The 25,531-nt window shown below is 41.9% G+C and overlaps 1 protein-coding gene across 1 annotated transcript in view; it reads right to left on the reverse strand.

The window, feature by feature from the left end:
- LOC122077887 (ABC transporter C family member 13-like) overlaps nt 1-24,500 on the reverse strand; it is an 81,082-nt gene extending 56,582 nt beyond the window's left edge. Inside the window, exons 1-9 of the mRNA XM_042643784.1 lie at nt 24,392-24,500; nt 22,593-22,710; nt 22,366-22,482; nt 22,191-22,271; nt 21,847-22,098; nt 3,344-3,445; nt 3,184-3,251; nt 2,830-2,961; nt 2,566-2,713 (exon numbers count right to left, since the gene is read on the reverse strand). Of these exons, the coding sequence (XP_042499718.1) occupies nt 2,566-2,713; nt 2,830-2,961; nt 3,184-3,251; nt 3,344-3,445; nt 21,847-22,098; nt 22,191-22,271; nt 22,366-22,482; nt 22,593-22,710; nt 24,392-24,414 (1,041 nt within the window). The 5' untranslated portion in view covers nt 24,415-24,500. The remainder of the gene's footprint in view (nt 1-2,565; nt 2,714-2,829; nt 2,962-3,183; nt 3,252-3,343; nt 3,446-21,846; nt 22,099-22,190; nt 22,272-22,365; nt 22,483-22,592; nt 22,711-24,391) is intronic.
- Between the last annotated feature and the right edge of the window lie 1,031 nt (nt 24,501-25,531).

Raw genomic sequence — 25,531 nt, forward strand, 5'->3', positions numbered from 1 at the left:
TGTAGAAACTTTGGGTTTGACCCCCATAAAGGATTTTTGTGTGTGTGTGTGTGTGTGTGTACAGCCGATTTTTTACCTCTTAAAGCTAATCCATGCATGAACTATTTTCACAAGATGAACACCCAAAATGGTACTTGTGGTGTTAACCCAAGTTTGATAGTGTACGTAGAATTATGTAGTACAATAGCTGGGGTTTTTCTTAGCTGGTGAGGTACTTATTTCACAGTAAATGATTTTATATTTGTTATTTCATTTACTTAACATATTATTCATAAATATGCAAATACCCCTTATTTTTGTATCCAGTCAAAATATTTAAAGATTCAAATTCCAAAAGGACAAAACGTTAATCCCTAGTTCGAGAACAAACTGAATTTTTGGTTGTAGGGGCAATTTTCAACTTTCAAATGCTTTTTTTTTTTTTTTTTCTCAAATCTGAAATTTCATAAATCTTATGATGGTAAAACATTGCTATAAATCCAAAAGAGTGGTAAAATAGTATTTTTTTTTATGTCCATAAATTTACTTTTATTCAGGGCAATTTTAACAGCACTGATAATATAACTCAGATTTAAGAAATCTTGGATTTGTTGAAAAGGTAGTTTTGTGTTATTTCCAACAAATACAAGATTGCTTAAATCTAATTTATATTGCAGGAGTAATGTTCCGGTCAAACCTTATTTGGTGTGAGACAATGTCGTTTAAAATCGCCCTGCATGAAAAGAAATTTATGGACATCAAAACAAAAGATTATTTACCGTTCTGAACTGATTCCTTGTGTTCTGAGAGATATGCAATTTCTCCTATTTCTACAATACCTACTGTTTACATATTCTGCTGGTTTCCTGTGGTGTCTTGTTAGTTGATTTCACTGTTGCTGTCTTGCTACTCGTGCTTTTGAGGGTTTCCTTTCCTCCCTGGAATTGGATACTTTGGCTTTGCATTGGTTTGTCGGTGTTTTAGTGCTTTGTTTGGGTGAATAAATAATTCATTACCAAAGAGAAGAACAAATTACATCCAACCCCTAAAGGAGAAAAGACATACAATATGCTTGTTCCTTGGGAAGTCTATACAAGACGAAGAAACACCAGATATCTTCGCTTTAATGACAAAGGGTAGAGAGTCGTCCTAGAGTTGGAGGACTGATTTCTTGAGATTGTGCTCCATCCAAATCTGGTTGATGATGTCGCTGAAGTGCTGGTTGTAGCTGCGATATGCTGTTGGACTAGATTGATCCTCTTTCTTGTGATCCCCTGCACGATTTGTCCACGTGTAGTGCTACACGTGACAGTGAGAATGGAGATATTGGGAGTTAAGAAGATTTCTCCCTAATAAGATTATTTGCCTATCTTCACAGAGAAGATTATTTGGATGTCTTCTTATTGAAAATTTCTTTCTGTCTTCTCATTGAAGACTTGTTATTGCGGGTTTCCTCTTATTGAAGATTTCTTCGTATTAAAGATTTCTTATCTGGCTAAGTTCTAGTTGAACTTTCTACTGCTATATTTTCCGGGCTTCTACTGCTACCGCTTTGTTGTCTTCTGGCCTGTGGCTGATATTTTCTGCCACTTATATTGATCTATTATTGTCTGGGTTTCTTCTTAACGAAGATTTCTCTCTGTGCTGCTCATGCCGGCTGGTATCTCTGATCGGATCTAAGGTGATCTGGTCTGTTTGTGCTTATACTAGAAGATTCTCCTTTCTATGGTTCTTTTGTTTGCTACATCTCTGGGTGTGGTTTCTGCCACTAGCATCTACTTCTGCTATATATATATATGTATGCTCCAGCTTGAGCGGGGAAATGTTTAAAAAACTGTTTAGTAGTAGTGCAGTGGGGATAATTATAAATGTTCTGTTTTCTGCCAAGGACTTATACGTAATTATGTACAAGTTTCGTCTTTAGTAGTTATTATGGGTTTTGTCCTTGCTTGAAGATACTATAAATTAATCTCTTGTAAATATGGGTGGCAGCTCATGGTTAGGATAAACTAACTGTGAGTCGTGTTTCCCCTCCTCTTCGTTTCTTCCATATTTTTCCGCACAGGTACTGGTTCCACCTAGTTCTGATATTGCGACAGGCCGAAATCCAATTCAAATTTTGGAGAACCCATATGTATCATATAAAAATTTTGTTTAGTTACATCCGCTGACCAATTTAACTAAATGGACTCTACTGCGTCTAAAAATAGAAGACCTGCCTGTTAAAGCATATTATGTTTCTGTTTTCCTACTTCCATTTTTGTGTGATCTATGAAATTTTAACAATTAATTCTATTAATAAGTATAGCTCAAAAAATAGGCCTCGCTCTAATAGATTACATAACAAACTACAACCTAATAAGATGAAACTCAAGCGCACTTTACAAATCTAAGCATAGTACTTTGCATATAATCCTACATGTGTTCACCAACCATTTTAACATTGCGAGAGAATGTAAAAAATATATTTACAATTCCATACAGTATGTTCCCAGCGTTCATGGCAAGTTGGAGACCTGGTTTCAATGTTCTTGTTACATCATAAACTTGCTCAAGTAGAGGTAGTTGGGTCTGTGAAGGAACAACCTGAACATTGTGAGTACAAAGAACTCGTGTACTTTTGTCCATTAGAGGACCCAAGATACAATTGTATAATATCCAATGAGCCACTTGAGCATCAACTGCGCTGAGAACATCATCAAGCAAGAATATGTCGGATCCATGATAGACAGCCCTGCCAATTTCTCAGTTTCATGACAAATATCTTGGAGAAAATGAAAGAACCTTTACTCCAAGGTTGGATTGTATAAAATTAGCTACATCAGAGTAGAAAAATGTGAATATTCTTACCTAGCCAGTGCAAGACGTGCCCTCTGCCCACCTGATATATTAACTCCTTTCTCTCCAACATAAGCTAGGTCACCACCAAGCATTAGTGAAGTATCTACATCCAGTGCACATGCGTGTAATACCTCTTTATATCTTCTCAAAAAAGAAGAAACTTCCCATCAGGGTTTTCCTTCCCAAAGTATTAATTTAGGTCATGAATGAAAAAGAGCAAAGGTTTCCAACTTCGTTGCATTTCATAGCAGCATATGATAACTAGACTTCTAACAATTGGAGACGGGGGATAGAGAGCATGGAAAGAAAATGGAAAAGAGCTCCAATAAAATGACAAAACTTTTGAAGTTGATGTGTGTAAACCTTTCTTCATGGTAGTCCTTTCCAAGCAAGATATTATCGCGTATAGTGCTGGACAGAATCCATGGAACCTACAATATTAATAGGCGACACACAGAAATAAGTACTTATACATAAGAAGACATAAGAAAAACAAGACCATGCCTAGAGAGATCATAAAAACCTGTGGAACATATGCTATCGATCCAAATGAACGTATGGATCCATGGGTTAGTTGCATTTCTCCCAAAATTGAATTCAACAGGGACGATTTACCTGAACCAACCTGATCATAGATATTCAAAGCAGAAGTTCAGGAGTGAAATCAGTGGATGTATTAGAGTTCCTCACAAGCAAACTAGGTAGAAATTTTAGATCACCAGGCACCTAAAGAATTTCCATCATATTTCATTTTCTAAAATCCATCTAAATAGAATATTCGAGTATTGAAGTAGTGGGAAAGCTTTGAAAATCTAATGACTAGATAAAACTATAAGACCCTAGACAGAGCAAAATCTTGAACAGGATTCACAGCCGAACTCAAATAGATGTGAACTTGTAATCAGCCCAACCGGTACCACGTCACCCAAGTTTCCATCCTACCAATAAAAATTTTTCCCCAATTGCTTTTCACTCTTCCGTAATCTAATTCTAAAGACATGAATCAAAGATATGGAGAGTTTCAGTAGTTTCAACCAAGACAACTTGGTTTCGACTTTGTTTGATATGAAAGTCACAAAGTGACAAAACCAAGGGTCGAAACCGTTTTGTACCACACTGTATCGACCAGTTTAGCATGTTCCGACCGAAACTTGGTCCAACTGTTCCCTGTAAATCACAGCTTTCGGTCAAAACCTGTCATCTTTCGACAGGTTTTGACCGAGTTTCAACACCACCGAGGGGGATTCTGCCAAAAACTTGCATTTTTCTGCCATGTATTGAATGGTGAGTGTGGTACACAGTATACTTGTATTTTCCTAACCTAATGTATGTTTCTAATTGCATATTTACATTTCCAGTCGCTAAATAAATGTAGTTAATGTTTATAATATGGCTACTGTACAACAACATTCAGCATACTGCAAGAACCATTTTGGATGGATTTTTTGTGAAACTAATTCATGGAATAGGTGTAAAAAACGCTAAACGAGGCAGCACAAAAGAAAAAATTGGTAAAAAAATAAAATTATGAGCCTCAAAATCAAGGTTTCAATTTTGACCTAGAAAATCCCAGGTTTCTGTTGAAACCTGGAACCTTGATCGTAGCTACCTTAACTATTTATTGCTAGCATTGTAGGGGAAAAAATAGTGATTGGTATAATGTAAGCAGAAGATAAAATAGTTCTCCTGATCCAGTGCTAATCCTTCCAGGGATGTTGCTGCCACACCGTTGTTTCCATTATTATCATTATTGCCATCAAATTTTATTAAATAGAAGATCTTCCTCAATGTTATGCTATACAGTGAGAAAACCAAATTTAAATGAATTACAAAATCCAGCTGGCTGAGTAAAATGACCTTATGTTCTGAAAGAACTGAACCGTAGATAGTTTGCATTATGACATCTTAGAATTTCACCATAAAGAATATATATATATATATATTACCTCAATGAACTTAGCGATCTCTTAAAAATATATTTATTAGAATCAATTAATTGGGAAATTTTAGGCATAGACCAAAAGCCACTTGGGAAAAAGTAGGGACAAAAGATATAAATATCCTAGGCTTGATAACTAGCATGACCTTAAAAAGAGTTGATAACGCAGGCCCAGTCCAAAAATTGGTCTTATTTTGCTAGTACTTGGTCCTAAGATATTTTTTCAAAGTGTTTTAACTTGTAGTGGGCCCAAATTTTAGGTCCATAGAGAGTACAAGAGCTTAGTGTCTTTAGCGTTTGAGTTAATTTTAGGATACTTAATAGCTAGATAGAGTTTTGATCCCAATCTACTTTATTAAGTCAGTTTAAAATGTTGGGGAAGCCACACTCTGTATTCGTTTTGATGATAACAAACAAGTAAATATTCTAATGGTTATTTGCCAAGTGTCATGTGAAGGACCATTGACATGTTGCTTGACCTTAAGACAAAGAGCATGAAGCCAATGCACCTCAACAAGAGCCAAGCACTGATGAAGGTTATGAAAGAAGAAGCTGAAGAACTGAAGACATGGATACAAGAAGAAGCTGAAGACTTGAAGACTTCTAGAATAGGTTGTAACAACACACACTACATGCAATACACTTACAATGCATACATAAGTTGGATTGACCGTAGGACGATCCTGTGACAAAGGATCTTAAGTGTGTTGACCATGCCAATATCTCTAGACCAAACTTTAAGGGTATTTTAGTCATTCAAATTAGCATATTTAAGAAATGGACTTAACTGGAAAAATATGGACAATCGAGTTGTGAGACCACCACAACTTGAATCAAGCCATTTGGACCTCTCATGAAAAAGATATGGTCAATTGAGTAACTGCCAGACAGTGAAAACTCAACAGAGGTCTACCGGTAACTACTGCCAGGATATGGTAACTAGTGGTAGAGCTCTGTGAACAGGGAACATTTCAGACATAGACCAACAGAGGTCATCCGGTAACTATTGGATTGTACCGATAACTACTGGATGACTTCTGGAAATCTATCCGGATAACCGGATTGCTCTCGGATGAATTTAGACATGTCCAACGGCTAGTTTTTCAAATCCTAACAGATCTTTTTGTCCAATGGTCACCTGATCCGGTAATTACCGGATCCCGATAGAGGGAAATTTTCCCGTTAAGGCTAATTTCTTTCCCAAATTTGGTGATTCTCCTACCCAATTTGAGACCAACCTTCACCCATATAAATATCCCACTAATGGCTTTATTAATTAACAATTAAGTGAGCATTTGCAATCATAATCAAAAGCCATTAAGTGAAAAACAAGCATTATTATATTGAGTTCAATCATTGTGGTCAAACCTACTTCTTAAGAACTCAAAGTTGTGTGGAAAGTCTTTATTACTTTTCACACCCAAAGGGAGACTACTAAATGTGCATACTTTTAATCTTCATTTCATATTCATTGCACGCACAACATGAGGTAACTCGAAAAACTATATTCCACTTTACTTTTATTTACACTTGTTTAGACTGTACTTAGGCTCGTGTAGGATTCTCTTGTCCTTATAAGAGTGTAAGGTGCCTCTCTATCTTAAAGGGGATTATAAAGGTACCTCTCTACCTAAAAAGGGGATTGTCCGGATTCTCTTATCCTTAAAAGATTATGTAAAAGGTTTTCTTCCCTACTTACTGCACTGAAAGGGAGAGCTAGTGGAATACTTTAGAAGAAGATATTGTAGGGAGTGGATTAGATTCAAGTTGAGTCGAACCACTATAAATCTTGGTGTTGTGCGATTGTAATTATTTTTATTCCGTAATTTTTATTTTACAATTGCACTCGGGATCTAGTGTTCAAAAAGATTTAAATTTCTGCTAGCATAACCTATTCACCCCCCTCTAGGTTATTTCATAAAAGAGTGATTAATTTTGCACCATGATCACATCTCTCTTAAAGACTTGTAATAAAGATTCATAAGTGGAGATGGCCTAAAGAGGGGCGAGCCTGTGGCACAATGGTTAAGTTGCACTATTGCAACATGTTCGTCATAGGTTCAAAACCTGGAAACAGCCTCTTCTGCGAAGCATGGGGTAAGGCTGCGTACAACTTGCCCTTCCCAAACCCTGTAATAGCAAGAGCCTCATGCATTGGAACCCTCCCGTGTCCAACCTTCCTCCGATAGTTTCTACTATCAGAACTTCCCAAACCTCTGTTCCTAGCCCTTCCAATACTCCTCCTGTTAACTCTAGCCCCTCCTCCTCCCATGTTCCTTCCTTCTCCAGACCCAAACCTTGGAACTCTACTGTCAACCATGCCCCTTCTCCCCACCAGAGTTAGCCATTCCTTGTTCTTTATACCCCCTCTCTGTCATAGACGATAAGAAGGTTGAGTTATGTCCCTCTGGCTTGCTTGAGTCTGAGATTTCTAAACTAATACACTGAAAGGAGGTCCTTGGCTAGTTGGGAAAAAACGGTTGTTCCTTCGTCATTGGGATGAACACTCCACCTTAAGCAAAATGGACTTCAAATCAATTCCTGACGTCTGCTCTCCTCAACCTCCCTCTTCATTATTGGTGTAGTCAAGGCTCGAGCTTAGTAGGCTCTATTATAGGAAAACCTCTGTTTTCAAATCATAGAATGAAATCGATGGATTGGTTATCCTTTGCTAGAATTTGCATCGAAATCTTGGCTGAAGACCCCCCCTTCATCTTTTGTACAATACATGATAAAGAAGGGATTTCATTTGTCTAATTTATTCACTATAGGTGGCTTACCCCCCACCCAAGTGTTTGATCTGTACATCATTTGGCCACAACACATCTCTTTGCTCCTCAAAGTTAGTCTATGCAACTAAAGTCAATCATGACATGGTGAACCCCTCTTCTGAAGTAGGGCTTGATAACTCTCCCTTTCCTTTCTAGACTCGTGGAAGAAAAAGAAACATAACCGTATCCATCGGAATCGAAGTCGCATGGCCAATCCCAAGCTTAACGAAGCCCTTGACTCGCCGTTAGTCAGACCTACCTCCATCGAGCCAAAGGACCTCTACTTAAGGACTGCTGAGCACAACAGATTTGCCCTCCTCTTGTCTCTGTCAGATCCCGATAAATAGGAAGGGGATCTATCCTCCAGATCTTCAACCTTATCGTCTCCTTGTTCTGCAATTGTTGTTGTTTCTGCTGTTGTCGCTGATGGTCAGGTGGCTACTAACACTGGGCTCTACCCTTCACCTTCTTCAAACCTCGCTCCACTAAGTATTGTCTCCATCCCATCCTCTGTATCTGAAGGTTCTCACCTTTTGCCCTCCTCTCTTCCTCCCCTGCTTCCCCTCCCCTCCCTCTCTGGGGGCCCCACCATCTCTTATTCTCCCTTACATATCAACCTGACCACCTTTGACCAGTCCAGTCCAGCCTTGTCTGGCTTGGCCCAACCGTCCCCCTTGTCTACCTTATACCTCCCAAACCCTGTCTTATCCACTAACTGGAACTGGTCCATCACTATCTGTAACCTTCCCGATCCACCTGACTCCACTTTTACCCTCGAGGGTCATCTCTCCAACCCTCTTGAGTCCTCCCTCACCCGTGATCTCATCCATTGACCAGATTGTTTTAATGAGAGCTTCTCTCATCAGCTGGCCTCTCCTCTGGTCATGAACATGACGTCTAAAACCGATCTTTCCTATTGCCATAATCATCTCCTGCCTACCTCCCGCTGCTCCTTCGGTTACCCCAACAACCTCCGCCTCTACTTCTTCGATCTTCTCATGCACGCTTCCTGCTTCTCTTTTGGTTACCCCAACAACCTCTGTCTGTGCCTCCACCTCACAACCCTTGTCTGCTCTTGCCTTTCCTATTGTGGATGTCCTTCTGGCATCAAGATCTTTGCGTTGCTTTCTATATCCTTGGAAGGAACCCCTCAACCTCTCTAGTCCATGTAGGCCCCTCCAACGCACCTGCCATCTATTGCTATTGCTCCTACCTTGGTCACTCCTCTTCAGTTGTTGAAGATTATAGCCTATCTTCTGTTGCTCCTTCTCACACTGATGCTTTGCCTTATTATGGTGCCGCTATTGCATCCTGCTCCTTTAATGCTTGCCTTGTGCCCCCTGCGCTCCTCGGCCACTTGTAAGAAGAAGCCCTCCTCCAAAGATTCTAGCTCCTCTAGGACCTTGATAAGAGGTCTGCTCTCAAGAACATAAGTGCTGCTACAAGATCCAAGAAGTCTTTGTCAGCCCAGCAATCTCCACTTAAGGAATATCATCCGCCGCAAAATTGCCCCCTTGCCTTTAGCCTCCAGAAGACCTCTTCCAGCTCCCTCGAGGTCCAAACCTCGACCCTCTCCCTCTTAATGATCCCTTGGACCATTTGGAATGTTCGAGGACTGAATTCCTCGGCTAAGCATGCTGTCATCCGCTCTCGGATTCACTCCTCTAGTGATCTCCTTTGTTGCCTACCTGAAACAAAATTCCTCGAGCCAATGCCCCCCATATTGCGACTTCCATTGCTCCTCACTGGTCTTTTACCTTTAATTATGACCATTGCCCTAATGGTCGTATCTAAATCCTCTTGAACCCATCAAGCTCCAAGTTAATGCCATCTCTTTTTCTGCTCATGTATCCATCTTTCCATCTCTGACCTTTCTGGATCCCCTTGCTTCTTCTTTGTCATCTATGCTTTGAATCATGCCCGCAATAGGTTCTCCCTTTGGGTCGATCTTCGTTCCTTTCTGTCTTCTTTCTCCCTTGGGGATAGCAGAGACTTTAATATGGTCCGATATGGTCATGAAAAACATAAGGGTGATCCCATTAACCCTTCCTTTGTAGATCCTTTTAACGACTGCATCGAAGATATTGACATGAATGATTTAGGATGGTCGGGCATCAAGCTCACTTGGCACGATCGCCGCAGTGGGCCTAGTAGAGTTGCTTGCAAACTTGACAGGGTCCTTATTAATAAAGCTTGGCTAGCTTCCTTCCCCTCCTCTTATGCCTCTTTTGATCCTCTTAGATTTTTAATCATAGCCCCATTTCCCTTTTTGTTTACCCTCTCATCTCCTTTGGTCCCAGGCCTTTCAAATTCTTTGATATGTGGTCCTTTCATCAGGATTTTCTCCTCATTTTCATAGAAGCCTGTAACATTCCTGCCTATGCCTCCTCCTTTCCCCTCTTCGCCTTTGCCAGAAAGCTAAAAAGTGTTAATATTGGCTCTCAAAAGTTGGAACTCCTTGGGAAACATCTCTTTTAGGGTTTCCTTTTGCAGAGACAAGCTTGATTCCATCCAATCCAGGATCCAAATTGATCTTCATAATCATGACCTTGCTGATAAGGAGGAGTTGGTTGCCTTAGAGCTCTCCTCCTTCCCTAAGAGGAGAGATTTCTCCATCAGAAATCCAAAATCAAATGGCTTAAGTTTGGTGATTCTAACTTTGCCTATCTCCACAGATCCTTAAAGGCCAGAGTGAATGTAACTCCATTCCTTTGCTAATCTCTAATGATTGTACCCCCTTTATTCCCCCAGGAAATCAAATTGGAATACATTTCATATTTCTCTGAGCTATTCATCTTCCTTCCAATTTCTCTCCTAACCCCCTCCCCCATGGTTTGATCAATAAACTCATTCCTTACCACCTCCTTCCTCCCCCCATTCCATCCCCTCCGATGATGAGATCCTAGCTACAATCCTCTCCACAGAGCCAAAAAATCTCTTGGGCCTAATGGCTTTAGTATAGGATTTTTCTTTTTCTACTGGGATATTATCAGGTCTGACCTTATCTGTGCCATCAGAAGCTTCTTCTTTGCCCCAAATGAGATCAAAAGGATTAATCTCACCTTTTTATGCCTCATCTCTAAGTCTGAGGGAGCTTTCTCATGTCTAACTTCAAACCTATCTCCCTCCACAATCTCCTTTATAAGTTCACAGCCAAAATCCTTGCCAACAGGATCCAAAGGGTTTTTGTCTCCCTTGTCAGTGCTAATCAGTCTGTTTTTATCACTGGTACAAGCATTGCTGACAACATCATCTTATGCCATGAGATTATTAGAGGATTTGACAGGAAATCTTATTCCCTGGCTTCCCTCCTCAAAATTGTCATTCACAAAGCTTTTGACTCCATTGAATGGGATTTCATCTCCAATGTCCTTATCCAAATGTCTTTTCACTCGACTTTTGTTCATTGGATCCACTCCTGTATCTCCTCCCCCAGCTTCTTTATCTTTGTCAATGGTAGCTCTGCTGGCTACTTCCCCTTTTCGGTGAGAATTAGGCAAGGTTGTCCTCTCTCCCTTCCTCTTATCCCTTTCCCTCTAGGTGCTTTCTAGATCCATCCAATCTTCTATTCACCTCCACCTTATTTCCCGCATTCCTAAATGTAGATCCCTCCTCACCCACCTTGCATTTGCTGATGACCACATGATCTTCTCCAAAGCGGATCCTCAGTCTATATCGTCCATTATGTCCTCCCTCCACCTATTTTCCAACCATTCGGGCCTCTATAATAATCTCCTCAAATCCATGCACTTTCTCTCTGCATTCGTGATCTTTTTATTGCTAGCCTTTTAGAGATCACTAGTTTTTCCCTTGGCTCTCTTCCGGTCAAATACCTAGGGTTGCCTTTTATCTCTGTCAAACTCACGGCCCACCATTATACTCCTATGCTTGACCTCGTGAAGAAAAGGCTCTAACCCTGGAAAGGCAAACTTCTCTCCTGTGCAGGTCGTCTCGTTCTAGGCAAATCTATGTTCTAATCTATATACTTGTACTGGTCCAGTGTCTTCATTCTCCCTAAATCCACCATCAAATCTACTAAGCCTCTACTTCGCTCCTTCCTTTTGAAAGGTTATGGATTTAAAATAAAGTATGCCGCCTTAAATCTGAAGGAAGTTTGGGTTTAAGAAGAATCAAAGATGTTAATACTGTGGGCATCCTCAAACTCATTTAGAAGCTTGTTTCCAATCACAACAGTATTTGGGTCTCTTGGGTCTTATTCTTGCATACTAAAAAATGACTCTTTGTGGACTACCTCCTTCCCGTATGACTCCTCTTGGATCTGGCCCAAATTGTCTCCCTCAGACCTTTGGCCCTAAGTGCTATTTCTTGCTCTATTATGTTGTAACCCAGGAGTCACTGAGAGGTGGGTGAATCAGTGAGTCTAATTCCAATCCCCTAATTTTGCTCGAATACTAACTTGGCAACCCTGTGTACCTGTCCCTGTTCGCATATAGTCTTATGCACACTCTACCTCTCATAGGCACTTCCAAGGGTGTACACCTATTCCACATTCCACGCACTTCAACAATATACAATGCAAACAAATGGACACACCCACAACACAAGTATTTTTAAGACGTTTGGTAATATGCCTACGTCCTCGGAGTAGTGCCTGTAAAAGGCTTCGTACCTACTCAATACACTACTTTTAACTGCACCTATAGTTGGGAGCATCCACACCTAGTTTTCTCAACCCGCAGTTGAGATGGAACATGAAGTGCCGGTACAACTTGCAGCACCCACTTAGCACCCAGTACACAATACAAATAAATTGGGGCTTGTACAGATGCCCTACAACCAAGCCTTGCCTAGCATGTATACATCAACAACTACAGCTAGCATACATTCATTATAAAGACAATATCTATAAATCAAAATTGGGGTTTAGAGAGTCTCACAGCCGGTTGTCTATTCGAACCAAGATGAAGTTCTGACCATATGTTAGAGAGATGATCTGGGGACCTCCGTTAATCACTGGAATCTCCAACTCCACCTCCCAAGGAGAACTTGGTTCTTCAAGTGTTCACTGACTGACTTGATGCTCATAAAGACCTCTCCATCATCTTTTGGCTCTTTAATGCACAATAAAAACCCTAGATTTCTCCTCTCTTCTTTTCTTACCTCACTTGATGTGGAATTAATGCACCATTATATGTGCTCAACAACCTCTCAAGAGGGCTTTAATGGAGGAGACAAAACCCCATAAACACACCTCACCACCTTCAAATGCTCACGCATACACACAAGGGATCTTCGTTCTTTAAAATCATGGCCTTCCACTTACTGAAAATCACTTCTCGGCCTTCCACTTACTGAAAATCACTTCTCAGCCTTCCATTAGGTAGAGGACGAAATTCTTGAAAATTTACAAGTTGAATGGACCAATTTGGCATTGTGGTTTGAAAGTTATAACCAATCAAAGTTAGATAAACCAAAAAGCTCAAAATGGAATCTTCACAGGGGCGGTGTGGCATAAGTTGGTGGCGTGGGGAACATCAGCGCAATTTGGGCCATTAATATATGGTTAAAAATAATTCTTTCAAATGAGGGAGATCCAAGATACTGGTTTATATGAGCTTTAATGCAAATTTTGTTTGAACCCCCCTCCCCCTCCCCTACCGATAACCCGAATCTTTGAATACCCTCCCCCTCCCCAACAGCTCCTGTCGTCACCTTAGCCCTTCACCTGGCCTAAATCACACCCCTCCTACGTTTAATCCCCCTGTCTCCACTTCTGTTACTCTCCCTGCCTGTGTTACTCAAGTCTGTCCTTCCTCTCCATCTCCCTCTTTTGATTCTCGTCCTTAGAATACGGTTGTCTCCTCCCTTGCTCCCACCTCTTCTCCCCCCACTCCAAACTGCTGGTCACTCCTTATTCTTCCATCAACCTCGGTTTATCAACTCCACCACCTTTACCCTCTGTTTGCCTGACATGCTTGCTCCTGAGATCAGCAAATGGAGCAACTGTGTAGTTGGGAACTTCTTTGGAAGCCGTCCGCCATTCTTTGTTGTCCAGACTTCTCTACACAAGCAATGGAAGTCCTCTAGTTCTCTCTGCACTTTCATGCTCAACAATGGAACGTTTGTATTCAGCTTCTCAAATGCTAGTGATAAAGTGATTGCCATCGATGGTGGTATCTGGTATATGGGAAAGAAACCTATTTTCCTTCGTAAATGGGACAAACATGCCTCCTTCAACTGATCGGAGTCATCGTCTCTTCCCCTGTTGGTTGTCTTTCCAAATCTCCCACCGCAATATTAGTGCGCTACGGGTCTCAATTACATTGGGTCAGTCATTGGAAAACCATTATACTCTGACAATAGAACGAAGAAGATGGATAGACTGTCATTTGTGAGAATTTGTGTGGTGGTCGATGTAAACCAGATCCTTCCATCCTCAATCTTGGTGGATGACGGTGAAGATCATTCTTTCTCCCAAGAGGTTAAATATGAGTGGTGCCTCCCATTTGCACCCTATGCAAATGTTTTGGTCATTCGGCTGCCGCCTGTTGTACTAAAATCATTTATGATACTCCATCGATGCTTGCTGTTCCGCCCTCTTCATCGGTTGAGACTCCTTCTGAAATTACATTCACTGAAGTCCGACAAAAAAAACACACAAGAATTGGTTCGGCTCATCGGCCGCGGCTTCCGAAATCCACTACTCTTAACTTGCATGCCTTAACTCTCTTGCCGACCGTCTTTGTATTGTCCGTTGGCGAAGTTCCCAATAGTCCGATGGATGTTCCCTTCCCGCTGGTCCAAATCGGTTCTCGGTGCTGGAGCCTGCTAAGGAAATCCCTTCTGCACATATGACTTTTGCTAGTTCTCTAGACCAATTACATGGTCAGGCCTCCCTGTCAACTTCTCCTGCCACTTCTGGCTCCTCATAGCACCTCCCCCCTTCCCCCCCTCCCATCTCCCCTTTCCTCTGTCCTCTGTCCACAAAACCCTTCTTCCACTTTCTGATACTCCTTCCTCTTCTGATCCCTTAAGTCAGATTTTATCCCCTTTTAACCCTCCTTTGAACTGGTCTGATCAAACCGGTTCTTTTATACCTCTTCATCAATACATCCCGGCTCAGCTTCTTAACACCTCCAAATTCCCGAAAGATCATCCCCTATTTCTGGGAAATTTATATAACCCGACAGCCTTACCCTCACCCATCTCAACTCCTAACCCAATTAACACCTTGCCTTTACTCTCCTACCATTACTAATGAAATTTCCACCTTACCTCAACCCGACCCACCCGTCCTCCCTAACCTAACTACCCCTTCTCCTATACCCGTTCCCGAGCTCCATGTGTTGCCGTTGCCTTCTGCCTACAACTGCAATGCCCTGCTAGTCACTTCCGTTTGCCAGTCTCCGCTTGATGCCGCCACTGCCACTCGTTGCCATCATTCGCCGCCCCTTGAAGACTCCATCGCTGATCGCCGCCATCTTTCGCTGCCTCGCCGCCATCACACGCCGTTGCTGCCCATGTCTCCACCCTACTGTCATCGCCGACGTTGCTGGCCACCGACATCTCTACTCGTGCTCATCAGACTCTCCCTTCAGCCTCCTCATTTGCTGCAACCAATGAGTCTCCTGAGTTTGGTGTGATCTCTACTGCACATATCCACCATCGTGAGCACTCTGATTCCCCTTCTAGGAATTCAGTCTCCCTCCTTCAGAGCTCCATGACCTTGGAAGGTCCTCCACCGACGTCGTCCTCCTTTCCCCAGCAAGCTTTGGCCTTGGAAGGCTTTGTTGTTCTGATGTCTCCTCAGGACCCAGCTGTTCCGGCCCTGGAACTCTCTTCGGCCCCTGCCACCTTGGTTGTTGGATCCAATGCCACTCTGGATCACTTTCCCCAGATTTATGCCTTAGAAGGCAATTCTCTGATCGACTACAACTTGGCTGGCTCGAAATTCTCTCTGGATGCTTACCCTGCCTCCTGTGAACCGCTTTTGCCCCTGTCTCTTACTCAGGGCACCACCACCTCCCCGGAGCCTCTTCTACCTCTGCCCCCTCCCTCTTGTTTCTTGTACCATCCCCTCCCCTCCACTACCGTCTGTTGTCCCCATATCTACCAAAAAGAAACCTCGCACTGCCGTGAGGTCCTCCTCTAGAGCTAAGAAAAACCTTCTTTCCCCTTCCCCTGTCATTGGGTACAGTCGTCTGTCCTCTAAGACCACTCCTTCTAAACCTCTTCCCTCTCTTTGCTCCTCGGAGCATATGCAGCCCCCCTCCCCCTCCTCTATGATCCCCTGGACCATATGGAATATCCGAGGTCTTAATTCCTTGGCTATGCAAGCAGATCTTTGTTCCCGCATCCGCTCCTCTAAGACTAATCTCTATTGTCTCCTTGAAACCCATGTTCTTGAGATCAATGCCAAACGTATTGCCTCCTCCATTACCCCATCTTGGTCCTTCTCTTTAAACTACATCAATAGTTCTAATGGTCGAATTTGGATTCTTTGGGACCACTCCTCCCTCCACCTATCGACACTTTCCTCTTCTCCCAAGCAATGCGGCTCTCCATTTCCCACCCCTGTAGCTCCCTCATATGTTACTCGTCCATCATCTATGCTTATAACCTTACTTCTCATAGGCTTTCCTTTTGGGCTGAGCTCCGCTCTTTTGCCCCCTTCACTGGCTCCAGCCCTTGGGGTGTTGCGGGTGACTTCAACGTCATCTGTTTCAGTCATGAGAAGCATGGAGGCAACCCCATTTGATTGTCAGGCTGTTGACTCCTTCAATGATTGTCTATATGACCTTAATCTCAATGACCTCCGCTGGTCTAGGACTAAGTTTTCTTGGCACAATAGGCGTTTAGGTAGCCTTCGGGTTGCATGTAAGCTTGACAGGGTCCTGGTAAATGAAGCCTGGCTTAATTCCTTCCTTCCTCTCATGCCTCCTTTGAAGTCCCTGGGATTTCTGATCACAGTCCTATTTCTATTCATGTCATCCCCTTTTGTCCCTTCGGCCCTAAGCCTTTTAAGTTCTTTGATATGTGGTCCTCCCACCCCGATTTCCTCCAAATTGTCCAGGATGCTTGGTGTGCTCCTATTCCCCTCTCCTCCTCTCTGCTTATCTCCTTTTCCAGGAAGCTAAAAAATGTCAAAGCTGCCCTGAAAACTTGGAATTCTGTCACTTTTATCAACATCTCCTCCCAGGTCTCTTCTTGTCATGATAAGCTCCTATCCATTCAATCTAGAATCCAGGATGACCTCCAAAATCTGATGCTTGCCTTGGAGGAAAAAAGGATCTCTTCTAACCTCTCCCTTCTCCTAAATCAAGAAGAGAGCTTCCTCCGCCAGAGCTAGGATCAAGTGGCTTGACCTTGGTGACTCCAACTCAGCCTTCTTTCATCGCTCCCTCAAACCTAGGCACAACGCTAATGCTATCCCTCTGTTGTTGTCCGCTTCTGGAGTGGAGCTTTCCTCCCCGTTGGACATCAAATCTGAAGTTCTCTCATTTCACCAGCATTTTTCCCCGACCTTTCCCCCTTCTACCTCCCCTTTCCCCCCTCCCCCACAACCTCCTCAACAAATTCGTCCCGGATAACATCCTTCCTAGCCTCCACTCTATTCCATCTGAGGAAGAAATCATCTCTGCCATCTTCTCTCATAAAGCTAACCGCGCTCGCAGGCCGGATGGCTTTAGCATGGGTTTTTTCTCTTCTTGTTGGAATATTATCCGTAAGGATCTTATCCTCACTATCTGAAGTTTTTTCCTCTGTCCCAATTAGATAGGTGGAATCAATCACACCTTTCTTTGTCTCATCCCCAAGAAAGAAGGTGCTAACTCCATGAATGATTTCAGACCTATCTCCCTATGCAATCTTCTTTACAAATTCATTGCCAAAATCATCGCCAATAGGATTCTGAAAGTCATTGATTCTCTTGTCAGCCCAAACCAGTCCGCTTTCATCACTAGTAAGAGCATTGCGGACAATATCATCCTATATCATGAGATTGTGAGGGGTTTTGATCGTAAATCTCACTCTTTTGTGGCCCTCCTCAAAATTGATATCCACAAGGCTTTCAACACTATTAGCTGGGATTTTATTTCTAAAGTCCTGCTCCACATGTCATTTCCCCCTTCTTTTGTTCACTGGATTCACTGTTGTATATCCTCCCCCAGATTCTCTGTCCTGATCAATGGAAGCCCGGCTGGTTATTTTCCCTCTTCTCGGGGTATTCGTCAAGGCCCCCCCTCGCCTTTTCTCTTCACCCTCTCTTTGGAGGTCCTATCCCGTTCTATCCAATCCGCCACGGATTTGCATCTGATCACCTTTATCCCCAAATGCAAATCCCTTTGTCTTACCCATCTTGCCTTTGCAGATGATATCATGATATTCTCCAAGGCGGACCATACCTCCATTTCCTCCATTATGTCCTCCCTCCACTCCTTTGAATTACTCTCGGGTCTAAGCATCAATCTTCTCAAGTCTAATCTTTTCCTCTCGGGTGTCTCCGAAGAAACCTAAGATCTCTATAGCACTGGTTTCTCCCGTGGCTCCCTTCCTATCAAGTATCTTGGCCTTCCTCTCATCTCCTCTCACCTCTCGGTTCACCACTATTCCCTCTTGCTCAACCTTTTAAGAAAATGGCTCCAGCTTTGGAAAGCCAAACTTCTCTCCTATGATGGTCGTCTCACCCTCATTAGGTCGGTCCTCTAGTCTATATACCTCCGCTCGTCTGGTATCTTTGTCCTCCCCTCTTCTACCATCAAGGGCATTGAAAGGCTTCTTTGCTCCTGCCTCTGGAAAGGATCTAACATTTCCAATGTTCTCCATCCTCTTAGTTGGGACAGGGTCTACCTTCCCAAATCTGAGGGTGGCCTGGGAATCAAGAAAATCAAAGAGGTTAACTCTGTGGGTATCCTCAAGCTTATTTGAAAAATTGTCTAAGCAGCGGAGTATTTGGGTCGATTGGCTTCAGTCCTCTCTGCTTTCCAGTCACTCCCTTTGGACTACCCCCACCCCTTCGGATGCCTCTCGGATTTGGAGGAAAATCCTTAATCTTAAGCCTCTGGCCCTCATTGCATCTCCTTCTCTATTGGTAATGGTCAATCAACCTCTCTGTGGCTTGATCCTTGGCACCCTTCTGGCATTCTTTCCTCCTTGGTCACTCCTAGGATGATCTATTCCTCGGGGTTTCCCATGACAGCCCCTGTTTCCTCTATTCTTTCCCCCTTAGGTTGGTCTCCCCCCTCCTCTTGTGGACCTTAGGTCTGCCCTTCCTCCCCTTCCCCCTGTGCACCGAGGAAGGGAAGACAATTGTGTCTGGCTTCCCACTTCCAATGAGATCTTTTCTTTTGCCTCTGCTTGGTCCTTCGTCAGATCCTTCGGGCCTCTTGTCTCTTGGTGAAATCTTGTCTAGTTCAAAAGCCGCATTCTTCACCATAGTTTTCACGGTCTGGAGATGTCTCTCCAATTGTCTTCTTACCCAGTCTTTCCTCATCTACCGCCATATCCCTGTCAACCCCTCCTGTTGTCTCTACCCTCATGTTCTGGAGGACACTTCTCACCTTTTCTTCTCTTACCCCTTCTCTTCCTTGGTCTGGAAAAATGTTCTCTCTAAGTGCTGGCCCTCTTGTAGGACCATTCTCCCCCTGATAGAGAATTGATCTTGATCGACATGACCTTTGGGGGCTCCACCATTTGTGATACCATAGGTGAGCTTGCCTTCTCTACTACTGTTAATCACCTTTGGATGGAACGCAACATTCGAAGACGGTAATCCAATTCCCGCTCCCCGGTTTGGACTGCCATCTTTTATGATGTTACCTCCAAAATCCGCTCCCTCCAGCCTAGGCCTATCCCCAGTTCCAATAGAAACAACCATATTATTGCCTCTTGGAACCTACCCTTAAACCTTATTCCCTCCCTTTTTTTATGTTCCCCTTTGTTCTTGGTTTGGCTGAAAGATGTTCTCTTTGCTGTTTTGATGTAACTTTCTTGTTCCCTTGTGGTTGGCTTTTCCTTGTTGGCTAAAGAATCCCCGCTCTCCCCTTGTATATTCTTTCTCCCCTTTTGGGTATTAATTATTTAAATTATCCAAAAAAAATATATGGTTAAAAAAGGGCTTTAATCACAGCCACATGATCAATATAACAGACTTTTTTAAATATAACACATCCAATCGGCATCCCTGCTGACGCAGGCTAACACAAGCTGTCAGCACCTGCGTCATCAGGCCAACACGTTGTTGACTCCTCATTGTGCACGTCAGCGGATTTTACGAAAGCTTTTCGGCTGCTCAATTAAAGTTGTAATTGATACAAGCCATTGGATCGGCTTTTTTTAATCAAGGTGGATTTATGGCAACCGTCTGATCTGCACATCAGATCTTCAACTTTAGATCTAGTTTTGACTAGATCAACTAAAACACAATCTTCCATTTCAGCCATCCATTTCAAAAGCCAGAGTTTGACCAATATACACATAAGCCCTCAGCCTTCAACTTCTCATGCTGAAACTCCCTATTGCTAGATTCTTGAATATTGCACAAAAACCGCCCATTTCTCAAAATAAATTCCAAAATTTCCTCCCATCACCGAGAGCTATCCAACCTTTCAGAGTTGGTTTTTTGAATCGGCTTCATGGAATCACACATAACTTTTTCAGACAACTTTAGATCGAGATGAAACGAAAAGCATTGGAACCACGACTCCATGCTTTACAACTTTCCAGAAGACCCGATCATCAGACTCAACCATGAAAAAAGACCATATTGCCCCTGAACCTTTCGGATGCCGTAACTTCTTATACGGAATCGAAACGAGACGAAACGAAGTGTGTTGGAAAGACTAGATTTTTCTCGTAAGGTTACATGTAGGACTCCTCTTCCAGAAAAATCATCTTAATTGCCAAAACTGTCAAAGAAGCCAGTTTTTACTTGCGGATGCCTAACTTCTTCATACGGTATCAAATTGGAAGTAATCAAGTACATTGGAAATGATAAATTACATTCAAACTTTTTCATGAAGGAACGATCTTCCAAATTTCACTGTCGAAAACGCCCCAAAGAGTAGATAGGCTAAATATGCCAGCTTTGACCCGGAATCTCACACCATCTATCATAGATGACTCAATCCACTCCATATGCATCATCTAAATTGTCATCTCATCGGAGAGCCCAAAAGCTACCATGTCACCACATTTGGCCACGTCACCCAAACCTCCATGTGGCTGAGGTTGCCAACAAGGACAACCAGAAAACAACACATTGGAGATGGCATCTCAACCTCTCTTTGGCTTAACTCGTGGCAACCGATCATCTCTTTTACTTCTGTTCTTTCTCTTCCATTGTCTGGAGGAGAGTCTTTAGTTCTTACTAGCCTTCCCATAAAATAATCCTTCCTTTAAGCAGAGAATGGATTTGGGTCAACATGACCTTTGATGGTTCCACCATTTGTGATACTACTAGAAAGCTTGCCTTTTGCACTACCATCAACTGTATCTGTATGGAGTGCAATCTTCATAGATGGACTTCCAATTCTAGATCCTATGACAAGACTTGGAAAGCCATCTACTTAATGTTAGTTCCAAACTTGGTTTCCTTCACCACCACATGGTGCATGACACACTAAGGAACAAGCTTACTGTTGTATCATGGGGCCTCCCTTCCTCCATTATCTCCCTCTTTTGATGTTTTATTTTTCCATTGATGGGCCTGCCCTTTGCCCTTAGCTAGTGTTTTGTCTTGTGGACATTTTGGCTTTGTGGTTTTTCTTTTTTCCTCCCCCCTTCCCTTGTATATTCTTTTCCTGCTTGGTAATGAATTTATTTAGTCATCAAAAAAAAAAAGAGTGATGAAGAGTCTTTTTATGAGTCACTGTTCATGCTTAAGTCCATTGGGTTACTTAGGATTATTTTAGTTTGTTTGAAGTGCATATTATGATACAGTTGAATATAAGTTTATTTGTGAAAGTGTGAGAGCAGTGAGCACTTCTCCCCCTCTCTTCTCTTTCTCATGTTATTGCCATGGTACTGTTCACAAGTACTGTTAATCCCGTAACAGCCCTCCTGTCTCTTCTTTTTGCTTTCTTCCTTTCCCATCTCAGGCTACTGGAATATCCCAACCAGCAAGCTGTTAACCCCTGGTTTGTCAGGAAAATCTCCTTAAAACTGAGCTGGTGCAAATATCTGGGTGGCTGGGTTTGAACTCATCACAAACCCGGTCACTACATGTCTCCTATCCTACACATGAGAGAGAGAGAGAGAGAGAGATGACAGATCACTGAATAAGAGTGCTCTTCTGCAATCATTATGTGATGTCAGAACAACGAATCCAAAATATATGATAGTATTGGGATCAATTACCTCTCCAATCACTGCAACAAGGAAGCCCTTAGAAAGGTTAAGAGTTATTTCATTCAACACTGAGCTCTGTCCCTCATCACATTTTGACCAACAACAACATGCATCCCGGATGACAACAGCATTATGTTGAAAGATTAAATCATGCTGGTCTATGTTGAGTAATGGTGATGAAGAACCAGCTATCTGTACTAATTTTGAACTATGTTCAGAGCAGGAAAGGAAGCTGCCTAGCCGCCTGGTAGATATAAGGGCCTGGATTGTGGTACAAAGCAGCATTTCAGTCAAGAATGTTTAAAATAATGTGATGGCAGGCCATATTTCAAAGTAGCATATGGAAAACTCACATCAATCAACCCATTAATGACCCATGGGAATGAATTTAGTGGAGAGATCAAGGTATTGAACAGAGCAAGACATGTGAACACCTGAAAACAACTTATGCAGAAATGCATCAGTTTTCTCAAGCATGATATATTTTTCCTATAGTATTGTTAGAGAACATCTGTTTGATAGCAATACCGTTGCAGCATCTAGTGTATTCCCCATCAATGTGAAGACTCCAAATGTGAACAGGGAGAAAAGTGTTGGAGTAGTTGCCCAAAAAAACACACACCACGCATCCAAGTACTTTCGTGTCTGACAGAAATTGTCATAAGTATTAGAATTGGTTCTTTACTCGAAAGAAAGCCAGGATATCCTTCAATTGAGCGAGAGCGGGAAATCTGAGCAATGGAAGGGTAACATACAGATAAGTACTTCACTTCCATGGATCTTGTTTCCAGCAACCAATTAGTGAATAGAAGCTCCCAGCCATACATCTTCAAAGTTCGAATATTTGTCAAAAGTTCTCCTGCCCTTCTGACCCTATCTTGCAGAAGGCATGTTATCAAATGCATAATTTTGGGCATAACCAGGTGTATATCAGTAAATTCATTGAATATAATGCAAAACATAGTATATGAAGCAACTAAATGGTGTGAAATTTGTTGGATCCCACATTGGCTGTGAGTGGTACTGTGGTAGTACCAACCACACTAGCCTACTTGCAGAATATAGGAAAAATGTGGCACAAGCGCACAGCACCACCAACCTGATAGAAACCCAACAAGCATCCTCAAACTGATTTTTTTTTTTTCATCCTTTCAAATCTTTAAGTCTGCAATAAGATATGATTCTTGATAATTTTGCAGGATACCACAGGATCCCACATCGGCTGTGAGTAGGATTCCCATTCCATTCATATACAAATCCAAATGCCACCACCCAGAACCATGACTGTTTTTTTATTCTTGTTGGTGATGAGTAAAGATATATTGCCAATGGGAGAAAAACCAAATTAGAGATAGGTTGAAGTACACTTCACACAGGATGAAGAGCCAGCAATAACCCCCACCCAAAAAGAATATAGAAACTATACCAAAAACACCCTGAAATTGTCAAGAATAAAAAGAGGTTAAAGATTCATCAAGATGATTCAACAGAGATCAGCATTCCTCCAGTTCCTGTTTCATTGAAACCTCCTAAAGAGTATTGGGAATATCAAATGATGCCCCCATTACTTAATTCAAATCAATGACTCACCCTGAGATACCTACAAAGATCCAATCTATAAAGATGAGCAGATGTCACAAAAATATTCCAAACACAGCACCCGTAGTTTTCTGAAAATCTGCTATTGCAACTTCACACATTAAATAACGTGTGGAACCAACCAATGCGAATCTTTCAGTGGTAACTCATCTCAAATCTCGTAATCACTTTCCATAAAAACTCTGAAGTACATATATAGAATTCCAGTTATGAAGACATAATTCCATTTTCATACCAATTATCCACATGCCGTGCAGCATCCTCAGTTCAAAGGAAACTTCCTGAAAGATATTCATTGACCACTTGCAAACTTCTTGAATTAAACACACCAAATTTCTTCCTTTTACATGGCCAGGTTAAGAGACACAATCTCTGAAATCTTTTCAACAATTAAATAGAGTGGCCACCACTTCAACATTGGCATGCGATGTTGATGCATGCTCATAACCTACAATAGTTAGACCAATTAACATAAGAAATGCACCCCAAACCATGTAAAGATTTCATTCTGCGAGTTGAGTTTCACCAAATCTATGTTGTAATATTCTCAGGTGGACCACTTGTGCTCTGTTCAGTTTAGCATGAAAATTGATACACACCTTCTCCTTCCACTCATTTCTCCTGTCCACCCTTTTTTTTTCTCCTGATACAGATCTCTATTGATGTCGTATTTCCACACATAAAGAAAAAAAAATTCTAATATATTCTAACTATAAAGCATTTTTCGTAGAGTTATGCCAATAATAGTGTTGAGTTCTCATTCCTAACATGTTTATTTTGAATAAAACAAAACCAGCAAAAGATGATCAAATTGGTCAAGATATTGAGAGGGATTATGGAGACAGACTAAGTATAGCATAACTATTGGAGGACCTATTAAAGGACCTACATACATCTATGGACATGAGGAATAAAATGTGAATTGTAGCATGAAGGTTAGAAAATTATCATATACCTCTCATCCTTTTGCTTCATCATTTTCTCTGTTGCACTTGCAATAAGTTTCGCGATCCATCTATTAACTGCAAATGAAAATTAAGAAATTTAACACACTAAGACATCCAAAATATGTTAGAACAACATTATTGTAACTGTTGACACTTGACAGTATATCAGCCCCATCCTATATCATTCTCCACTGTTACACTTACCACAATAATTATGATCCCTAGTAATTAAGGGCCAAACTTGATGCATTTCTATCACTTCTGTGTAAAGAGGTGGAAACCAAAGTAGATGGAGACACCGCACGTACTAGTCAGGTTTTTTTTTTTCCAACTGATAGCAAAGCTACATCACATCCAGAGTTTGAATCACTGACTAACCCGTGAAAGGGAAACTTTGAGTAAGGACATACTTATTACAGCCACCAAGCGGGCTGTCAGCCTGTTGGTTTTTGACTGTGGTGGAGTTTTATGGCCCAAAGTCGTTCAGGGACAAATTAATCTTGTCTCTCTTAAACTTAACGATTTTTGCATATGGAATGGGATTTTATTACAACTAAATAAGAACGTAGTGATGAATGAATACCGAGGAACTCTCAATAAAAAGTGGCTCCATCTTGATGCTAATAATAGCAAGCATAAGCATGATGACCATCATACGCTAGTGCTTGCAAATCATCAACTTCTTTCGCTGTTTTTAAAAATCATCTCTAGGGGGGTACTTTTAGCTGAAGGGATCTAAGGCAAGGTGACCCCAATCTCTACCTCTTTTTATTTTGAGGAATTATTCCTTAGAAAAATCAGAACAGCGGGCCAGGAAAAAGATTTGACTGCAAGCTTTAAGACTGTCATTGAAGCTTCAACAGTTTCTCATCTGGTATGCTAATGATATATTCTCATTTTCAGGACTGTACCAAGAAAATGCGTCAACTTTTAGAGGTTTTGTTGCTACACCGGCTATGATATACTGAAACAACACTCTAGCCAGTAATTGTCTGAGCCAAAAAAGGTGGATTTTTATGCTTGTGCTTGAAGCTTCAAGTGTTCCTACTATGCTTCATCTATTTGGGTCTCCCTGATGGTGCAAAAGCAAGATCCACTTGTGGAATCCAGTTCTAGGAAGAACTGAATGTAATTGACAAATTGGAAGG

This window comes from Macadamia integrifolia, chromosome 5 (genome assembly GCF_013358625.1).
Source record: "Macadamia integrifolia cultivar HAES 741 chromosome 5, SCU_Mint_v3, whole genome shotgun sequence".
Taxonomy (NCBI): Eukaryota; Viridiplantae; Streptophyta; class Magnoliopsida; order Proteales; family Proteaceae; genus Macadamia; species Macadamia integrifolia.